Source organism: Marmota flaviventris, chromosome 9 (assembly GCF_047511675.1).
Source record: "Marmota flaviventris isolate mMarFla1 chromosome 9, mMarFla1.hap1, whole genome shotgun sequence".
Lineage (NCBI taxonomy): Eukaryota > Metazoa > Chordata > Mammalia > Rodentia > Sciuridae > Marmota > Marmota flaviventris.
The window spans coordinates 11043379-11065318 of record NC_092506.1 but is presented as its reverse complement, the minus strand read 5'-3'; the positions used below and the strand labels follow the sequence as shown (position 1 = coordinate 11065318).

The following is a 21940-nucleotide window of genomic DNA, read 5'->3' as shown; positions in this document are numbered from 1 at the left end:
TCCTGCTGAGTGCGCCCAGATCCCTTCCTCTGTCTAGGGACAGGGAGCATCATACCTTGTCCTGTTATTTTGTTCTAAGTTGGGCCTGGAGTTTATTCCCCCTGGAGAACCCCTTTCCCCCACCAGGTGCTGGAGAACACAGGACATGGGACTCTTGGCCGTGGATACTTACCACCCACTTCTTCCGCTGGATAACAAAATAGAAAATGTACCACTGGAAGTAGAGTGGCAGCAAGGCTGGGGGCCCGACTGGGAGGAAAAAGACAGGAAGGAGGTGTGAGCCGTGGGACAGCCACAGAGGGTTTATTAAGAAATGGTCCCCAGCACGGGGCTGCCCCTGCCCGTCCCCTCAGGTTGCTCCTCCAGCTGCCTTAGCACTCCTCAGCTGGCCCCACACCAGCAGGCACTGAAGGAAGGTAGGCACGAATGCCCACCTGGAGAAAGCCACTCCCAAAAGGAGGCCAGGGAAGGGGAGGGGTAGGAGGGCCATCTTTTTCCAGGGTTAAAACTCAAAACCCAGGCCCAGAACATGCTGTGCTCCCACACCTTTTAAAGGGCACTGCTAACACCCCCAGTGCCCCTGTGCTGCTTGGCCAAGCCCTGCACCCATAGTCATCTGCCAAGTTCTTGGTTGCTCCACTGTGCACGTCAAGGGAAGGGGCAGGGACAGGAAAATGTGTATGTGTGCACACGCATGTGATCCTCTGACCCTTCATAGGCTGAGGTTCACTTCCTTGGACTAGCGACCTGGGTTGTGCTGCCCTGATCTGAAGCCCTGGAAGTCAACTACAGGCAGAGGCAAGGAGCTACTTTTGAAAGAAAACTGGCAGTTGCAGAAGTGGTTCCCATTCTACGCACTGCCCCATTCCCTTCCCGTGTCCCCTCCCTGCAGCATCTGATACTGCTCTAACCCATGCATCGCATGCCCATCCAGGACTCCTTGATGTGCCTTGGATTTTGAAATTCCTTCTCCCACAAGTCCGCTGCACCCTCCTTTCTCTGCTAGGGACAGTTGCTAACAGGCAATCAGGATAAATGCCTTCACACTGATCCCTGCCCTCCCTCCCTTTAAAATTCTGAAAATTCAAAGGAGTTTTAAGGCTCATTATTTGGGGCCATCTGGAACAGACTTCCAAACAAGATGGATGCAGCAGCTCTAGAGAGTATGCAGCCACAGCATCTTTGCTCAGCTCACAGTCCTCCTCGGGTCCCATCCTCCCACAACTATGTGGACATTTGGTCCCCTATGGGTCAGACAGGGCCCCATCAGATCATCTTGACCTGGGTCTCTGACAAGGGTTAGGGTAAGGTTTAAAGCTCATCCGGAGGGCTGAAACTAACCACTAGGTGTCCTCATGGAAAGAGCTAATTTGCCCCCAACACAAATGACCTCTAGTCAAATATTGTTAGCCTGCTGACTCTGCTCAGTGGAAGGGCAACAGTTCCAGGCAGGGAGTGACAGGGGCAGGGTGGGTACTTGCTCCAGCCCCTTTCCTGGATTGTATTCTTTTTTTTTTTTTTGGGTGGTGGTGCTGGGGATTAAACTTGGAGCCTTGTGCATGTAAGGCAAGCACTCTACCAGCGGAGCTGTATCCCCAGCCCCTTTCCTTAACTTTAATGCCATCATCGAGAGCTGTTTCCTCCTCACACCCCACAGCAGCCCCCCACCCAAGGCAGCTCCCCGTGGTGGGTGAAGACACTCACTCAGGAAGAAGTATTTGTGCTGGTGGTTGTATGGCATATACTTTTTCTTTTGTTTCCCAAGCTGTAATGAAAAGTGAACATAATTTAGCAGTAACCAGTTACAGACCAGCCACCCAGTCCCCTCCCTTCCCTGCTCAAAAGCTGAACCCACCGCATGGGTCATCAGCCTCTTGGTGCTACTGGAAGGCCCCAGGAGGCCCAGCTTTACCTCCAGCAGCTGGAGTGAGGCCTTGGCTGCAGCCTGCAGTGTGTGGTGACATGACCCACAGCTCAATGGCCTGTGCCCCATGAGGATGTGTGTAATGCAGGTTCTGTCAGACCTCAGGACTTCTAAGATTCATCCAAAGATGTCTTTGTCATGAATTTGTTCAGGCCCCATCATTGCCTTTCCTGTCTCCCACCTGGTACTCTTTGGACATCTGAGTCTCCATGGAAAACTCCTGTATAGGCAGCTACTCCCTCTATGTGCAGCCTCTAGTCCCCCATCAAAATATTTTGGTTGCTTGATTTCAACATGAACTTTATAAAATTACTTGAAAGTTTTTTGTTGTTATTGTTGGGTTTTTTTTTTGGTGCTAGAGATCTGAATCCAGGGCCTGTGCATGCAAGGCAAGCACTTTACCAACTGAGCTATATCCCATCCCCACCCCTTGAAAGTTAAACAAGGTTTGGCAAGTATGTGTGGAAAGGATACCAAGAACAACTCTGCAGTTTGAAGGTTCTGGCAAAGTTCTCCCTTGCGGGTGGTGGTTATTTAACAAGCCTAGCTGCTACAAAGACAGGCTGTGCTCCAGCTCAGTCAGGAAGCCCAGGGCTCCAGTGTCTGCTCTGCTGTCACTCCACAGCTCCTGCATTTCTTGCCCAATTAGTTCTGGTGACTAGACAACCCCAAGGGCACAGCAGAAGCAGAAGTCTGGCTCATCTTCTCATGCGTCCCCCCACTGCATCCTTAGGCTACTCACTGAGCTTACTCTGTGCAAGGCACTTCAGCTAGACGAAGCATTCTGTCTGCATTCACAGATTTTCTCAGTAAGTACTGGAGTACCTAGCTATGCCAGTCACTGTCAGGGAGCAGAGGCCACCAGTATGAAGTTCCTACCTGTATGGAGCTATAACCCGAGGAGAAGAAGCTGGTAAGATTGGTAAAAATCTCTAAAAAATTTACAGATTATAAACAGAAAAACAGGGACAATAGGCAGTGATCTGGCAAAGGTGGTCAAAAGGCTTTCTCAAGTCTTCCCTGAATGAGAAGGGCTAGCAATGCAAAGCTTCAGGGCAAGAACACTGAAAGAAGGGACAGCCGGCACAAAGGCTTGGGACGCTCAGGATCATGAAACTAGGGAGAGGTCAGCTCGTATGGGACCTCAGAAAGCTCTGGTAAGGTCAATATAGGTGCACAATCTGCTTTGTACTTTTAAAAGGCTTACTCTGTCCCAACACCACCAAAAAACTAAGGCTTACTCTGGCTAGAGTGAATTATAGGGCACAGTCACAAGTGAGGAGGCTGAAGCTAATCCAGACCAGAGATAGACCTGATGGGTATGTGGTCTGACATGGTTTGCTTTCTAAGGGTTCCTGTGTTGGAGGCTTGGTCCCCAATGTGGTGATGTTGGGAGGTAGTGGGGCCTTTAAGAGGTGCCTAATGGGATGTCACTACATAACTGGGGTTTCACCCTCAGAAGAGACTAATGTGATTCTTGTGAGACCCTATTTAGTTCCCCCTTGAGACTGGGTTGTTAAAAAAGAGCAAGATTGGCCTCTCCCTGGTCTTTGGCTTTTCTTACCATGTGATTACTCTCACAGGCCCTCCTGCCACCATGACAGTATCTGCCATGAGGCACTTACCAGAGGCCAAAATGATAAAGCAGCCCAATCTTAGACTTTCAGTATCTAAAATTGTAAAATAAATCTCTTTATTTATTTATAAAGTACCTAGCCTCAGGCATTTTGTTATAGCAATAGAAAATGAACTAATGAATGGCAGTGGATATAGAAAACTTGATGGAATTTGGATATATTTTGGAGGCAGTGTCAACAAGGTTTGCTGATAAATTAGATGTGGTGGTGAGGGACGTTCCCTCTCAAGCAACATTAACTGAAAAGGGAAACCTGGAAGAGTCACCTTTATTGGTTGGTGGGGTGGATGGGAAATGCAAAGGAGCCCCATCCATTGCTCTCTTTGGATGGGAATCAAATGCCATTATGGTCCCCAAAACTTTGTCCCACCATGTTAAGCCTCTCAGAGGTCAGAAGGGTTCTGTTAGGGGCAAAGTGTCCCTTCTTACTCTTTATCCTCCAGGAGAGTTGGGAGGCCTAGGGCAGATGTCACAGAATTAGCCAAGGCTTCACTGTTCAGTTAAGCCATCCCCAAAGGGACTGAACCGAGCCCCACGTGGCCCCAGCACAGGCATTCACTACAGGCGACCCATCCTCAGCCTCCTGGCTAGAAGGAAGGAAACAATGGAAGCTCATTTTGGTTCCCAAGTTATTCTCTGTTTTGGATGTCTGCAGATAAGCCCAGCGCTGTTCCTAAAACTCCACCACCACGTTAGCTTCCTGTCACTGTACCAAGATCCCAAGGTCAACGACTTAAAAGAGAGAGGATTTTTTTGGCTCATGGTTTCCGAAGTTTCAGTCTCTGGTGAGGCAGATCACGGAGGCAGGGTATGATACACCACCAACAACCAGGAAGCAGACAGGGGAAGGGGCTGGGGTCTTAATACACCCTTTAAGGGCAGGCCTCAATGACCTTTCTCCAACTAGGCCCCACTTCCTAGCGTCTCCATTAGTTCCCAGTACTGCCATGAGCTGGGTACCAAATCTTCAACAAGGGAGCCTTTGGGGACATTTAAGATCCAAACCCTAGCACCCACACTGCTCTCGAAGCAGCCACCAGAGCCAGGGCAAGCTCGTCACCCGCACAGTGCTGATCCTAACACAGTGCTGGAAGCCCAAGGAACCATGGACATGGAAAATAAGAACCTTAGGGACAGCAGGGACATGGGCCTCCAGTTAAGAGCGCCTCACAATAGGATGGCCAGTGCTGCCAAAGTCCTCCCAGAGTTCTTCTCACGACCAGAGGGGAAAGGAGAGCCAGCTACCTTGAACTCTTGCCTGGAACTGAAACACATTTAGTGACAGTTTAATCCCTGGCAAGCTGAAATGTCATTAAGTGGGTGAAGGGGACCTGGCAGAACTCTGACTGTAGCATGGAACCTGGGGACAAAGGATTTTAAATTAACTTTTCAAGAAATTCTGCTGGCCATTCAGAACCTTCTACTGCTTATGCTCACTGAGAGTTCACCAAAATTCCAGCCCCAGGCATTCTTCCTTCAACAGCTTGGGATTCTTGCTCCCACCTCAGATAACGACTCAGGCCCAGTGCTGCCCACCCTGGAAGTCAGGCTGGAACCAAGAAGGTGGCAATTAGTTGCCCCTTGGTTTCAACAGTGAATTGGCCCCAAGATCCCCCACAGATACCAAAATTTGCAGTTGCTCAAGTGCTTTATATAAAGTGGCATTTGCAAATAACTATAGTCCTGTGAGCCTGGCAAAATGGGCTTTGGTATTTATTTTTAACCCAGGGCTTTGTGCATGCTCTACCAGTGAGTTACACCCCCAGCCCCTTCTCAGTAAAAAATAAATAAATAAATAAATAACCCCCTACCCCAAGTACTGGGGATTGAACCCAGGGGCTTTTTACCATTGAACTACATCACCAGTCCTTTTTCTTTTGAGATGGGATCTTGCTAAATTGCCAAGGCTGGACACAAACTTTTGATCCTCCTGCCTCAGCTTCTGAGTTGCTGGGATTATAGGCATGCACCAACAAGTCTCTCATGGGAAACTAAATTCTCTAAATTACTTATAATACCTAATACTATGTAAATACTACAAAAACACCTGTTTTACTGTTCTGTTTAGGAAATGATTTTTTTAAAAAAGTGTACATGTTCAAGTCACGGACACCATTTTCTCTTTTCTGTTTCTTTTTTTCTTCTGTAGTGCTGGAGATGGAACCCAGGACCTTGTGCGTGCTAAGCAAGCACTCTACCTCCGAGCTACATTCCTAGCCATTCAATTTTCTTTTCTAAATATTTTTGATGTGTGGTTGCTTGCACCTTCAGATGCAGAGTTCAAGGATACTGGCAGCCAAATGTACTGAATGAATGGATGTTTCAGGTACTAGGCATTAAAGGAGTAGATAGTCCATCCCTGGACTGGGGAAAACTGGGACAGTGCAGGATATCCAGTGTAAGATAGACAATCAGTATGTGCAGGGTGATGACCCTGACTCTATGGCTGGGGTGTCACAAAATACCCCTAGGAGGTGCCATGTATCACCTTCAAGGATGAACAGAGGCTTGCAGTCATCTTCTGGTCATCCTCTGGATCTCTGAAGCTTGTGGTACTTTCACACAGTAACTCTTTGCTGACTGAACTCAGTAGGAGGAGTGGATGATTCTGTCCTGGGCAGCCCAGTCCTGGCTGACTACCTGCTGCTTCCCAGAAATTCTAAAATGCAAGGGCCCCAGCTAGCCCAGTCCCCAATGGATGTCTTGCCTACACCAACAACACTGTATTTCCCCCAAATCCCTCTGTACTGGCTGCTTTCCATTCCCCAAGACCATTCACTAAGACCTCTGCTCACCTCCACAGAAAGGACCTTCCCCAAGGCAAAGAAGAAGGGATGCATGCTGATGTCCGGGTCTTTGCGGAAGCAATTGGGCTTGGCATGGTGCTGGAAGTGCATGTGGTTCCACCAGCTGGCAGGGGCCCCCTACAGAGAATCGGGGATGTGAATATGAAAACCTAGTATCACCTCTCCCCCACTCAGACACCCCATTAGAGACTGGAGTCTCAGAGAGCCCCCTCTGTCCCACTGACCTTCAAGTGGCCAATCACAAAATGATGTAGCAGGTGATTCCATGTAGAGGTGCCAAAGACTGACAGATGACCAAAGTCATGCTGTAGCCAGCCAGCCTGAGCCTAGGAGAGAAGGTTAATGCCAAGAGCCGCCAGCCTGCCCAGCCTATCTCTCTTCCTTCACTCACCCAGGCCTGTGCTGGCCACAGTGCTCCCAACTGAGCACATCAAGAAAGAAGTTAGGAAACCTGGGTCTCACTTCTGGCTCTGCCACTGATTCACATGGGAGTTGATGCAGATCACAATGCCTTCTGTGCTCTTCAGTTTCCCCATCTCTGAAGTTCCATGACTTAGGATGGACTCAATCCAGGAAACAGAAAGGACTCAGAGATAAGCAGGCTTGCCACATGGGTGCTGACAGCCAACAACTGGGCACCCACCATTATTAGCATGTTGGGCTATGTTGGTTGAGGGGAGGGAGTCAAGCTTTGTTGAGAAACCAGGATCTTGGTTCCTGGCACACTGGGCTGTGATAGAACCTGAACCTGAAGTTTCAGAGAACAAATTCCATGGGAAGAAGGATTAGAGACATTAAGAGAAATGATAATGTGCATGTGGCCAATGAGCAGATAAAAGTCACAGAAAATGGAATGTTCTCTTTGTGCATCTACTCCCCTGGGTGTCTTCAGATCTGCAGGCAGGATTCTTGGTCTTCTGAAGTGTATAAAGAAAGCTTTCCCCAGGGAGGCCAAGAATGGCTGTGCACTCGACAAGTCAAAGGCTCTTACCTGAACTATACAGAGTAGCACTGCAGAGAGGAGGAAGGTCACAAAAGACGTCCCAAAGACCCAAAGGATGAGCCAGGCAGCAACATCCAGCAAGAGGATGTGCAGCAGGTATAGCAGGAAGAAAAGGTGGCTGGACTTCATGAGTCCCATCCGCTCCACGGTAGCCCGCAGCTCCCGGAACTCATTCGTCAACTCTTTCTGTGGAAGAGTGGGGCTGTTAATTCTTCCCAGCTGCAACCCACACTGCTGGAGACAAGGGCCCAAGGACCTCCCACTGAAGTAGCTGTGGGAAGTCCATAATCGTAGGCAGAGACACCACAATGATGGGGAATGGTGACAGGAGGACCTGCTAAGAATGGGACTATGCCTATAAGTTAAACAGGACTTGACGTAGGTCCCTGTTTGCCATTTACTGTGTGATCCTTGGTGCCAAATCTTTCTGAGCATCAGTTTTTTCACATGTAAATGTATGAGGATTTTATGGGTCTATGCTGGGCACAGAGTAAGTGTTCAAAATATAGGTCTCCTGGGCTGGGGTTGTGTGCCCGCCATGCACACGTGAGGCCCTGGGGTTCGATCCTCAGCACCACAAAAAAATAAATAAAGATATTGTATCCACACTAAAAATATATATATATTAAAAAAGAAAAGTTTTATATATATATCTCCTGCTGCTCACAAGGATGATGACTGCAGTATTGGTGGTGGCACCCTTGGGAGAATCACAGTTTCCAAAGTCCTGTTCCTTTGGGCCCATGACCCTGTGACTGTACAAGAGAGGCAGGAATCTCAAACCTCCTGAAAACTGGAAAACTGTCACCTATTATCTCTAGGTTTCCATTCCCTCCCCATCAACCAAATCTCCAAACAGCAAACGGGTCTCACATTCTTGGTGGGCTCAAAGCTGGGCTGCTCCGGAGCCAGTTCTCCAATCAGGAGAGAGTTCATATACTTGCTCACAAGGCCCTTGTTGATGTGGAATGCCACAAAGGGATCCTGCATGTGTGGGGAGAAGACAGCAAGGTGAGCAGTCAGCCCCAGTCCCTGAACAGCTCACACCAAAGCCAGCTTCTGCAGGCAGGAAGACTTACCCAAGTTGAAGCAGAGACCACCTCCCTCCAGCCTCTGCCCTGAGTGTGCTCAGGCCTTTCCAACTGCCCACAGCTCATCTTCAGCATGTGGGTTACCATGAGAAGAGCACCACACCAAGGAATGAGAAACACTGCTCAGGGGTCACCCAGAAAGACCTGGCTGGGCTGGCCCTGGTGCCTGGGAACAGCTTTTGCCCAGGAATTTAGACATAGGTGAGAAACAGGCAGAAGGGATGGGTGGGGCTGAGACTTCTCTTCCTTTGAAATTTGAACAAGGTCCCTCTTTCTGAGCCAGCTTCTTCGTGAAAAAAGTGCCCGAGTCCCCAGTGTGAACTGTGGAACTTGTCACATTTCTCCCCTTCTGTGCACCATGGTTAGGGGCAAGGTTCCCAACTTCCTTTAACTCTTACCAACCCCTCCCCAAGATGCCTAATTTAAGTGGAGTCCTCTAAGACAGGATTCACATTAGCAGATGGGGTGGGGGGTGGCCCTTTGCGGAGAAGGGGCTAGTGAGGCGGGGCGGAGCCAACAATCCGGTGGCACCACACATCCAGACCAATCACCAACCCAGCTGTGGTGTCCCAGGCCCCAAATCACACACAGCCTGTTGTCGGACTTGCTCCATCTCCATCTCCGCAAGCACGGCCTAGGCTCATGCTGTCCACAACCACCTAGGCTTGTGAGTGGTCGCTACAGGCAACGCAAACCGCACAGGCTCTAGCCTCACACCTAAGGCAGCTTGTCAGAGGGAGGGCAGGTCTTCACCCTGCAGCTCCAGGCGATTTAGCTGGAACTCTAGTGACCTGAGGCATGCTTTGGGACATCAGGGCAGAGATGGGAATGAAGATGGGTGATAGGTTTAGGGTGTCACACCACACTGTGTGGGATTAGAAACGGATCCAATGGGAAGGGAGGGGTTAACAATGATGAACCCATCACAAGCGGTGATCACTCCTCATCCCCTGCTCCAGCCCAGGGAGGCTATGAAAGGCTCTTTGTAATCCAGAAAGAGAATCAGTAGAGCTAGGCATGCATGATAGTGCACACCTGTCTCAAAGAGCTGGGGATGTTGCTCAAAGGTAAAGCACTTGCCTAGCGTACACGCAAGGCCCTGGGGGTTCAATCCTTAGGACCGCAAAAATACAAAAACCAAACCAATCAACCAATGGGATCTGGGTTTTGCAGAGCAAACCCACCCTGAAGCAAGGCAAGGGAGGACAGCAGTCGTATGTGCCAAATAGCTAGAGACCCCCTGATATTTGGCTAAGTGACCTCCCCGGCAGTATTCAAAGACAGTTCTGGAAATCTTCCATAGTGTATGCCCAAGCTGGCGCCCCCACCTCAGCACAACGCTCCCTTTCCTCCCCGCGCTTCTAGCCGGTGAGTCCCTTCCCCGCGTTTCCGCAAAGCGTAGGGGATCCCAAGGCAGCGGGCTTCGGGATTCAATCCTATCCTTTAGGGATTCCTCTCGTGCTTGGAAGTGCAGCCCAATACTTTCCGTCAGGCACTCTAAGTACGACGCGGCTGCGCCTCCAGCTCCTAGCTCTGGAGACAGGACGTGACTCCCTCCCTGCACTGACCCCTCCTCTCTGGGCCCTCGGCAGCACCGCTGTCCCCGGGCCTTGTATTCTCGCTGCCTCCTTCCTCCTATCCCGGCTCTGAGTACTGTCCACGCCTGGAGACCGCAGACGGGGGCTGCGGATGGAATACACGTGGGGAACAGCCAGCCCTTTGTTTGTGTGTGCACATTGCTGGCCTCCAGCCCCAACTCCCCAGACTCATTTTACGGCCCCTCTCCTACTCTTGCCCCCGTGTCCACAGGACACTCGATCATCCGGCGCCTCCTGGCTTTCCTCCCAATTAGTAGGTGGTCCACCAAGGCGCCAAACTTCCTGTCTCCCGCTCCTTCTACGTACGGCCCTGGCCCGCCCCCTCCCGTGCCCCTGCCTGGCGGCGCTCACCGTGGCATCCTGCCCAGCGTAGTGGCTAATGACCCGAGAGCCCCCCGGGTGCCGGCGGGTGAACTCGCTGATATTGTACACCTTCCGGTCGATCACCAGCCATCGCTCCTTCTCGCGCCCGGAGCGCTGCGCCACCTCCTCCCAGGTGAAGTAGCGCGGGATGGATCCCTGAGCTGAAGTCCCAGCGGCCACCGGGTCGGGGGCCATTGCTGGCCTGGCGATGCCGCGTGCCAGCTGGGCAGGGGCTGTCGGGCGCGCGCTCTGGGACTCTGAGCAGTGCACGCCGGCCTCGCGAGCTCGGGGAGCGGTCCGCTGGCGCGCGCCCAGGGCCCACAATCCGCGTGCTGGGTTTTCAGCACCCGCGGTGCGGACCACAGAGCCCGGCGGCGCGCGCTCCCATTGGCTGAGCCGCGTGGCGTGGGGCGCGAGCACCGCCCTCCCGCTGGCCCGCAGGGGCGGCGCCCCGGGAGGGACTTGTCTGCTCCCGGCGCTGCGAACACGCGCCCCCTCGCGGGTACCTTAAAGTGGTCGCGGCTAAATTCTGCTTCCTGAGTTTCTGGCGGGGAGTTGCAGGGATGGCTCTTAGGGAACACCGTGGACAGAATAACGGTTTCCGGGGAGTTGCAGGGATGGCTCTTAGGGAACACCGTGGACAGAATAACGGTTTCCGGGGAGTGCTTGGGTGGGTCCCAGCTCGCTGAGGCCGAAGCCCAAATGCAAATAGGATCGGGCCAGGCTTGGCCTGCAGAAGCTCCGGCTGAGTGTGATTGTGCAGAAGGAAAACAAGTTTAGACAAATTGAATTTGGCAGTTTATTTGGGCAAACAAACGATTACAGAGTTTCCAGTGAGGTGGGCAGGCAACGATTATAGACAGAAAAAGGAAGTGACATACATAAATGTTTTAAGTTGACAGATGAAATCGTGTGAATTGATAATGTACAGCATGATGTTTTAAGAAATATATATATATATATATATATATATATATATGGTGGGATGGTTGAATCTAGCTAATTAACTCTCTTGAGTGATCTATGTCATTAACAGACCGAACACATTTGTGTCTTTCCACAATGTCAAAATTTATTACATAACAATAAATTCACAGGCCACATCACTTTCAGTGGTGGCAGTTCACCAAATACTTGTGGGTTATCTGATAGACATAAGCTGGGCAAACACGAGTTCTTATATTTGTCTTAATTTCTAATATCTATAACCCTCAAGTCACATCACACTTCACACAATGATACATATGTATGTGTCAACATGTATGTCTCTCTCTCTCTCTCTCTCTCTCTCTCTCTCTCTATATATATATATATATATATATACCTATCTATCTATATCTCAATCACAGAAAGACTAAGAAAGAGTTAATACCACTGCAGGGTTTCAGGATGCTGTACCAAGAGCACAGAGAGAGTGTTCTTTAACCCTGAAGGCAGTTAAAGAATTACTGTAGGCAGTCAAGTAAGGATTTTAATGAACCCGTTCTGCAGAGTTGTCAAGGCAGAGGGTCTGGAGGGTTGTGATTTTAGTTTTAGAGTGTCAGCTTGGAAGGGCTCATAGGGAGTCAACACAGAAAGGGGAAACTGCATTCTGCTGAAGTCTGGTAGACCCGAAATCAGAGGTTTGTCTAAGTTGGCCCGTATGTTACTTATCAGTTTGTGCTTTATAGTTGTGCTGAGGACATGGTGGTTGTTTACTTTTTCAAACAAGGCATAGAGTCATTCTATCTTGGCACTTGTACTCAGACTGTAGTAAAAGTCAAGATGGAGTAACTTAGGTTACTGCTGTCCTATATACCATGGAGTAACTCTGAAAAGGGCACAGTCTGTACTCCACAATCTACCCCCTGAATCCGGAGGGCATGAACCTGAAATCTCTGGAATAAGAGGAATCAAATCGTTCTCAGAGACTGATGACACAGGTTTTGAGCAAGTAGAATCCAAATATTATTGCCAATAATAAGAACAATGTTTCTTTAGATGAGACCATATTATGCTGGTCAGGTTATACCAACCAGTCTTGATGCAGGTCAGAGGGTTCCAATTGGACCATGAACATGTACGTGGTATGTGGGCTTTGAAGGATTTGCTGATTATTTGGAAGAACATGCATTTGGTATGTATGTCTTCAATATCTTTTGAAGTGTGATTGAGTTAATATTTAGTACTGCAGCTACATTTTGTGTGTGTGTGTGTGTGTGTGTGTGAGTTCAGTTGAATTTTTTACATTGGCCAATTGTGGAAGGCATCAGATGCTTTTCTGAGTTCCTCCTGGTTTGTTTTGATGACATTGTCCATGTGTCATCATGGAATTTCTTGTATTCTACCATGCCATGATTCAGGAAAGTCTCCATATAACATTTATTGGGTATGGGAAACTAGGTAAGGTTTTGTATTCATTGTAACATTAGTTACAGTTGTCACCTTTATACATTCTGAGTTTATAACATGAGCATTTGATCCTGAGGTATGATTGTAATATAGTACTTTAATGTTTGATTTATGACATATTATCCACACAAAATTTCCTAATTTCTAACATATATAGGTACAGTTGCTATATTAATGGGGTAATAATCTATAGTAGGGGTAATCTACTCAAATATAATGAAACTCAGATGACCATTTTTGCACCATTCCCTGTTAATACACTATCCTGATATGTATAACAGGTCTCCTGTAGCGGAAATTTGATGTTTACAATCATGGAATGTCTGTGCATAAACTATCAATGAGGAGTTCCACCTGAAAGCTGAATTATGTCTAATGGGAAATCTCTGGATGTTTTAAATCATATTTGACAGGTCATGTATATAGTCCAGTAGATTTAAAGAAATTGTGTGCTTCATAATCTATTTGCCATAACCAATCCATCATCACCATGGATTAAAGTGTGGGGCATATAACTTTCCCCTGAGATAATCTTTGTTAGACTTGGGCAGTTGCTTGCTTGTTCAGCACTGGGTATCTATTAGTGTTTCTATTATGCAAACAGTCGCTTTAGTGAATTGCATCTGGTGAAGTGTATCAGTGCTGTACATGGGTGTGTATGTATCTGTGGAGTTAGAGCATAGGTGCTGGTGTGCTAACAGAATCTGGGCAATAACACTGTCTTTGTGGACAAAATAAGTAGTAGGATGTAGTAGTTACGGTGGCACAGATGATTAAAAGAGGAATAATAAGGGGCTGGGTTGTGGCACAGTGGTAGAGTGCTTGCCTAGCAAGTATGAGGCACTGGGTTTGATTCTCAGCACCACAGAAAAATAAATAAATAAAATAAAGATTTTTTAAAAAGATGAATAATAATAGTAATGAATAATAGCAATGAATGTGCATGAGAGGCGGCAGGGCGGACAGCTCAATTGCATGTTGTCTAAACTTGCCTGTTAGTGCCTGGACATGGGAAATGTCATGATCATACTCCACATTCCAGGTGTTTGTCCTTCTATTGGATTCAGTTTGGGTTTTGCCAGTGTGCTGCTGTTACTGCTGCGGTGGTCAAGACAATTGCATATGTCTGAATGGCCAGTCGGATTGGTTCATTCATATATCTAGTTATAGGGGCAGAGACTGTTGATTTTCTGTAGTGTAATGTCCCCTGTGTCCTGTTGTCCAATAGGTAGTCATGTCTCCCACTGCCACAATTTCCTGTGGGAAGATATTTCTGTCCTTGATTTCAATATGCACCCTAGAAGGTAGCACATTAGGTCTTTCTAATTCCCTTTTTTTTCCCCATATTTTCAATGGGTATATTTAAATAAGAATGTGGACTTCCCTTAACTCTGTGTTCTCTCTGATTTAGATTGAAACATGCTTGAAGCAATTTCAGTTGGAAAGCTGAGAATTCTGGAAATAATTGTTTTTTTCTTTTTAGTAGTACATTGTCTATCCATTCACTGCTTGGGCACCATACTGTCCTTGTTATGAAATGGGTTTCCTGATCACTATTCTCCTAGGGGGTCCCTAGGCTACATTCCATAGCATTAAACTCTGGTTATAAAAGCTGCTGATGGTTTTGCTGCTGCTAAAGCTAAACCTGATTCTGAATAAATGTCCACCCGTGTTTGTGGATACTGGTGTTGTATTTGCCCTGAAAATCTATTTGCTTAATCAAGTTAGATGGTTTACTTACATGTGTCTGTTAGGATTCTGAATTTAAATTTTGTCAGTGAGGGTTTTGCAATCTTCACATCCTTGTCTTGCCCTTTGTATCTCAGGCCAGGTCACTGTCTGGTTCCTGTCATCCATGTGTACAGTCCATGAGCACCCATATGTCCTTTCAATGCATGTGTAGTTAATATCTCTTGTGCAGTTTTTGCACATGGGTCCTTCTTAATTGTCCATCTTCCTCCTTTTTATTTTGATGCTTGGCACCTTGGGTATTTCCCATGGGTCATCATCTCCTTTTCAAAGTGTTAGAGGTGGAGTGTTTGTGTGTAGTTCTGTCTGCATCCTTAGTTAATTTTAAGTTGGGTGTTTTGTCCTCTGACTTTATGCTCTGCGTCAGTGCATCTGCTTGGTTGCTGTATTTAGTTGTGTCTGAATCATCCTTCTGATGTGCTGATACGTGCGCCACCCTAATGCTAAGTGTTTGTGAGGCTTTTTGTAATTCTTTCCAGACTACAGGTCTTTGCCATTTGTTTTATAACTGTTATGTGTCCATTTGTGTGACCACAGAGCTATGCCATTCATACGGATCCCCAGAGGTGAGCATTGTGTTAGGGTGTTTCCTTTTTACCCTGACCATAATTTTTTTGTTCAGTTAATGTTTTCTAGTTAATGTCTTGCCCATGCTAATGATTTCTTAACATATTACAACTATATAGTCCACATTACAGAGGAATCATTGTAGGCGTGGGACCTGAAGTTCACTTTCCTTCCTCCTGCTATTTTGTATATTTGTATATTTCTTTTGCCAACAAATTCCTCATTAGATGAGATCCTAGCATTTACCTTCCCAGTTCTCCAACCTTTGACCCTTGATCTGCATGGATCTGGGATGTGCCCTCCTTACAGTGCCCTAGTTGGGTTTTACCCCAAATGGTTGCACCGTGGCATAAGCCAGCCCACAGATTTGCAGAGTCAGCTTTGTTCATAAGTCTTTGGTATGGGTGCCGAATATTATCTGTATTGCCAAATGGCTTGATTTGTTTGAAATTTTGTATATTTCCAATCATTTTGCCAATGATCTGTTTACTTATTGGATTCCTTCTTTAATAAATGGAATACTGCTACTACATCAATTGTTGTGAATGAGCTGAGCCATTAGCATAGACCAAATGTGTGTGTATTTCTACCACTTTCAGTGGTGGCCATTCATCGAATGCTTGTGGGTCACCCGATAGTCACAGCTGGGCAAACACAAGTTCTTTTATTCCAATCTTAATTTCTTTCTTTTTTTTTTTTTTTTTTAAAGCACAGTTTTTCATATCTCTGGTTGTACACAAATTAGAGTCACACCATTCATGTCTTTTTTTTTAATATATTTATTTTTTTAGTTCTCGGTGGACACAACATCTTTGTTGGTATGTGGTGCTGAGGATCGAACCCAGGCCGCACGCACACCAGGCGAGCTCGCTACTGCTTGAGCCACATCCCCAGCCCCCTTAATTTCTAATATCTGTAAAACTCAAGTTATACATCATACTTTACACATGATATATATATATATGTATATATATAAATATGTAAAACAGTGTATGCCATCTATATGGTTATATATATATTTATGTATATCTATATATCTCTTGTGAAATATATGGTTTTATTTATATATATATATATTTCTATTTTTAATGTTTTGAGGGACCTTCATACTATTTCCATAACTGCTGTACTAATTTACATTTCCATCTACAGTGGTGTGTGAGAGCTTCTTTTCTCTACTTCCTTGCCAGTACCTGTTATCGTTTATTTTTTTGATAATCACCATTTGAACTGCAGTGAGGTGATATCCCATTATGGTTTTGATTTGGATTTCCCCCACAATTAGTGGGGGAAAAATATACAAAATCCAAGATTCTTCTCCCCACTTTTATTGATTAGTTTTAAATTCTATATGACCAATGTCCCACCATCATCAAGAGCAATCCTTCTTGAGCCCCATTGGAAACTTTTTCTCAGTGGAAACTAACTTATCTTCATCTCTTTCAAGGATATTTTGGTAATTTTGTTTATTGACTGCTTTGGCCTCTGATTAGGAGGTATTATGTGGACTTACAGGGAGATAGCTCAAAAGCCAGGCTTGAACCTGTCTAAATAGCGAGATCAGAACCAATAAGGAGGCAGAACAGAGTTTTCCATGAACCTGGTGTAGGACATTGGGGGCTGAGAAGGAGAGCCATCAGATGGCATTTGAGCAGAGGTATTTAAATGTGTTCACCTGGAAGTCAGCATAGCTCCTGAACAAGGTCTAGTGGGAAATTTACTTTTTCATGATCCCTTTATGCTGTGCTGTAAGGTGCATCACCGCAGGGAGTGGAAAAGGCACTTACTGGATTTAATCTGGAGACACCATGCAAGCAATCACTCACACTCGCACAGGTCATTTCCCGGTCTTGAGTGCACAATGTCGGAAGCATAATATGCCTTTTGCAGATGTCACTGAAACAGGTTTTCTATATGTGGTAGTGGTTAGGTTATTGCTTGGAAAGATCAGGGTACTATTTCTATGAGTTAGGAAAGCAAGTAGCAACAAAATCTAGAACTAAAGGAGAGCTTTCCTCTTTTCCTTTGGGGTTTCAGGTCGACTCTGGGAACACATAAAGGCATGGGCATTAGTAGAACTGTTTCTTGATTTGGGGGCTTCAGCAGTTTTATGAGCTAGTCATTAGAGTTCTGGGAATTCTTACCCATCCAATGGTGTAATTGAATTTTTAAATTTTGAGACAGGGCTTCACTAAGTTCCTGAAAACTTGCCTCACTAAGCTGCTAGGTTGTCCTTGAACCTGCAATCCTCATGCCTCGGCCTCCCAAGTTGCTGGAATTACAGGCACGCAACACTGCACTGAGCTCAAACTAAATTTGATCTCAAGAAAAAGACTTAATTTAGCATTTGATTTTGGGAAGTTTTTCAAAAATAACAAAAGTTTAAAACATTTGATCAAGAAATGGTCATAGATCCTTATGAACAATAGTCATTTAACCAAAGTGATAATTAAAAGGCAAATAAATTCAGAAAGTTATAGATGTAGAAAAACCTTAACTTTTAAAAACTGGAGTCAGTTTTTTCTTTCTTTTTCTTTTTTTTTTTTTTTTTTTTGGTGATTCTGGACATTGAACCCAGGGCCTTATGCGTACTAGGCAAGCGTGCTACATCCCCAGGCCTTAATCTTCTTATGTGATCAAAAACTTAATAAAGACAACACTAAGTACAGAAAATTATCTTGGTAAAATATAGAATCTTCATTTCCTAGGCCAATTACTTGAAAGGTGAAGGGGAAAAAAAATCACAATTTCCTATGAAGTGCAAATTAATACTGTAAAACATCTTTGCTTTGACAGATAATCAGATTCTAGTTTTGTACTTTTGGTATTAATGCTCAATTTTTAGAAAATCTTAAAAATAATTCCCTTCTAATCTTAGCCAGCTTGAGCACACACACAAATTCCTTTCACAAGATTCATCTTTCATAGTGCAACATTCTCATGCATTCCTTTTGTGTTGTTTTGGTCCTATAATTTTCCTCTTCTTATTCTAATTAAGGAAAAAAAATGACTCTTTTTTCCCTTAGTAGAACAGAACTTTACCTTATAGCTTTTACTTACCAAATGTGCGACTTCCACCCTGAACATGCCTGCTCTTGGTGGCTAAGCATGGTTGGTCCTGGTGAATACTTGTTTGGATGGGAGGCTTCCTGGGAATACTGGGTGCTGTAGACTTTAAAAATATAAGAAGAGAAAAAGGCACATCTTGCCTTCCTCATAAACTTATGCATAGAGTTTTCTCCATTATTCCTTCTAGTGATCCTAAAAAAAATTTTATTTTTATTTATATATGACAATCCTAAAATTTTTAACCCTTTAGGGACCTTCATTTTCCAATGACCCCCAGGCAGCCAGTAATTGTGAACTATCACACCAGCAATCTGTAAATTGGCAACTCTATCAGTCAATTTCTAGAAGCTTATGCTTTGTCATAGTACAAAAATGTCACTGTGGCACAGAACATATTCACTAACAGTTCCAAATATCCTTAGTTTCTCTGTAGTAAAGAGGCAAAATTTATTTCTACTCTTTTTGGGTTTTTTGTTTTGTTTTTGCTTTAGCCAAGCCTGAGAATTAAATTGTTGTTTGTTTGTAGATTGTTGTAGATTCTCCTCAGCCATCCCTTTCCATTCTTGATCATAAATGTTAAAACCTCTTACTTGGGAATTTTATCTTATAACTATTTAACTTCTTTATTTTTAATATTTATGATTCAATTGCTTATGAAGACAAGACATTAAATAGCTAGCCATCAACTTACGTTACTTTTCTTATTGATACATTTTGTAACATAGAGATAACATGAGTTCATCTGGCCAGTAAACTTACATAAGAAAAGTTGTGCGTCTGTAACTCTGTAGAATGCTGACCCATAAAACCAACAGCTTTATCACTCACCAAGGATTACAGGCTCACTGGATCCAAATTGTTTTTTGAGCCAGTGAAACAAGATTTCCTGCCCAGAAGACTGAATCTCCTGACTCATATTTGTAAAAAAGACTTTTAAGATTACTTTATTTGCTTTCTGCAAAGAACCAAGATTAATCTTTTCTTTGCCTTTGAGTACCAATTAAAGAATGAGTTCCATTGCTTTTGTGGCTTTTGGTTCTTTTTTTCTAATGTATTCCACAAGTGAACAATTTTATCTAGGTTAAAACTTCCTCACTGTGGCCACTCTGATTCTAGGTTGTCCTTAGTAAGCCTAACCCATTTTTCTGAATACACACACACACACACACACACACACACACATTCTGGGCCCATAATTTTCTTACATAAAGTTGGCTGGTATCCTAGAAAGTGGAGACTCAGACTCCTAGAGTCCCAGACTTCTTAGATTTGGGGGAACCTATTTTCAAAAGGCAGTGATCTAGCTGGGTACAGAGGCACACACTAGGAATCCCAGAGACTCTCCTGAGGAAGGAGAATCACAAGTTTGAGACCAGTCTTGGTAACTTAGTGAGACCCTGCCTATAAACAAACAAATAAATAAGTAAATAAATAGACAGATCTGGGGGTGTAGCTTGGTGGTAGAGCAGCGCTGGGTTCAAATCCTTAGCAAAGCAAAACAAACAAACCCCAAACAAAACAAAGGCACTAATCTGAGACCTCTTACTGCATCCAATCTGATAATTATCAGATCCAAACTGATCTTGGACCCAGTCTAGTAAAAATTGCTCCAATAAAATCATAAGTTCAGGAGCTGGGATTGTGGCTCAGAGGTAGAGCGCTTACCTAGCATGCATGAGGCACTGGGTTTGATCCTCAGCACTACATAAAAATAAAGATATTGCATCTACCTATAACTATATATATATATATATATATATATATATATATATATATATATATATATATATTAAAAATCATAGAGTTTAAAACACAAATATGTGGAGCTTCAATACCTGACAGAACTCACTGGTGACTCCAGTTGCTTCAAAAGATCAATGGGCCTTGGTGGGACCCTTCACTCGGTCACTTGGTACTCTGGGAGTTCATTGAAGGTCTACTTTGGATTCCACTTATGATGCCAGTTTGTTAAAGCGAAGCAAAGCAAAACAAAAAACCCAAGAAACGATTCATGAATCAGACAGCACCCCAGAGCAGTAAGCTCAAGAGAGCTCCACCCAGAAAGGTAGGCAGGTGGTACTCATAGATAGAATAAGGAAGTGACGTACAGAAATAGCGTGATCAGCTACAGCCCAGCAGTTCCCTATCTGGACATGTCTGAGCAGTTTGAAGCCTGTGATGCCCAAAAGTTCAGCTGCTGTGATTAATCTAACTCGTTCCTTGTTACAAGAGTGTACTCTCAAACTAGGTTGCAGTTCGTTTACTTATTAAGTTTTATTACAATTTGCTATGTATGGAAGCAATTTAGGTCAAATTTAATTTAATAGGTAGCCTCTAGCCTGGAGGTGTCTGGGAACCCTAGGAGACTGTTAAGTAGACACTTGGGACTCAGATCTCCGGGTTTTAGGAAGAGGAGTGAGAAGACCCCCAAAGGTAGGGGTGCTGTTGAGAATGGGAATTGGGGAAGGCTGTCCCCTGTGGCTGAGGTCATACTGGGGCCATTTTGAGGCCCCAGTATGAGGACAGGGTTTCCGGTGAAAGGGGATGGTCACCTGCTTTAGGCTATGAACATTTTCTCCAGAGTCCCCAGAGCTGACCCTTGAACAATCAAAACTCCCCCAGCCTTGCCAGGGTGTTCCCCGTGTCGTGCGCCTGGAGTGATGGTCTGAGATGTTTGCAGTCTGGTGTTCTTGCCCAACGCTTGATCATGGTTTACTGGGCTTGGTGGTTGGGACGGTTGTGAATGCCCTGGTGGGGTCCATAGATCATTAAAAAGGCCTCACAATTTGTGGAACCCTATTTGCCTTTTTTGTTGGTCTTTATTTTTGTTTTGTTTCATTTCTTAAATAAATGTGGATCCTGAAATAATGACCCCAGCATCTCCTGACCTTTATATGGCCTATGTGAAAAGCCCGGGGCTTCAAAACTGAGGTCTTCCTCCTCTACCCTGGAGGTGCCTGGCAACCCTGGGAGACTTTTAAGCAGACACTTGGGACTCAGATCTCTGGGTTTTAGGAAGAGGAATAACACCTCCCAAAGGTGGGGGTGCTGTTGACAAACTGTTGCAATCCTGAAGAGACGGGAGCTTAGATGCTCATTTTTTTTTTTTCTTCAGTGCTGGGGATTGAACCCAGTGCCTTGCAAATGACAGGCAAGCACTCTACCACTGAGCTACACCCCAAGCCCCAATTTTACTTAATTTGTTCAACAAACACTTTATAAATCACTTATTATGTGCCAAGCCCTGTTCTTTCCGTTTCACAAACAATTAACTCTTTTAATTGTCCTAACAATGCAATGGGGCAGGAACTGTTTAGCAACAGTTTAGTAACCTCACTTGCAAGTGGAGAAAAGCCTGGGAGAGTTCAAGGGTTTTGTAATACACCTTGTTAATGACAGAGCCCAAATTTGAACCTGGTCTGGAGTCTGAAGCCTCAACTCTACTGTCTCTCCTGTTTCACTAGTTTGGGACACTTTAATGGGACCCTGCAACCCAGGGAAAGGAAGCCTGAGTCTCCCCAGCACGGAGCCAGAGCCTGAGCCCCTGGGAGTACCCAGGAGAGGGTGGTGCCAAACAACTGGGAGAAATCAGACTGGATTTCTAGTAGAGAAGTACCTTAATCAGTGAACCCAAGTCCCTCATTTTATAGATACGAAAACGAGGTTTCAGAATGAGGAGGGGACTCCCCAGGTTCCCATGGGGACCAGGTATCCCAGCTTCCAGTTTAGATGCCAGGCCACT

At 45.3% G+C, this 21940-nt stretch overlaps 1 protein-coding gene across 2 annotated transcripts in view; it reads right to left on the bottom strand.

Moving 5' to 3' along the window:
• The window catches only part of Fads1 (fatty acid desaturase 1), a 46440-nt gene that overhangs the window by 4075 nt on the left and 20425 nt on the right, over positions 1-21940 (bottom strand). The window contains exons 1-7 of one of the 2 annotated variants that reach the window (XM_027944073.2): positions 10411-10791; positions 8244-8354; positions 7359-7556; positions 6592-6693; positions 6356-6484; positions 1705-1765; positions 173-249 (exon numbers count right to left, since the gene is read on the bottom strand). In XM_027944073.2, the coding sequence (XP_027799874.2) occupies positions 173-249; positions 1705-1765; positions 6356-6484; positions 6592-6693; positions 7359-7556; positions 8244-8354; positions 10411-10617 (885 nt within the window). In that variant the 5' untranslated portion in view covers positions 10618-10791. Of the gene's footprint in view, positions 1-172; positions 250-1704; positions 1766-6355; positions 6485-6591; positions 6694-7358; positions 7557-8243; positions 8355-10410; positions 10792-21940 lie in introns of those variants that run through there. The other variant, XM_071616114.1, reaches the window with a different exon arrangement.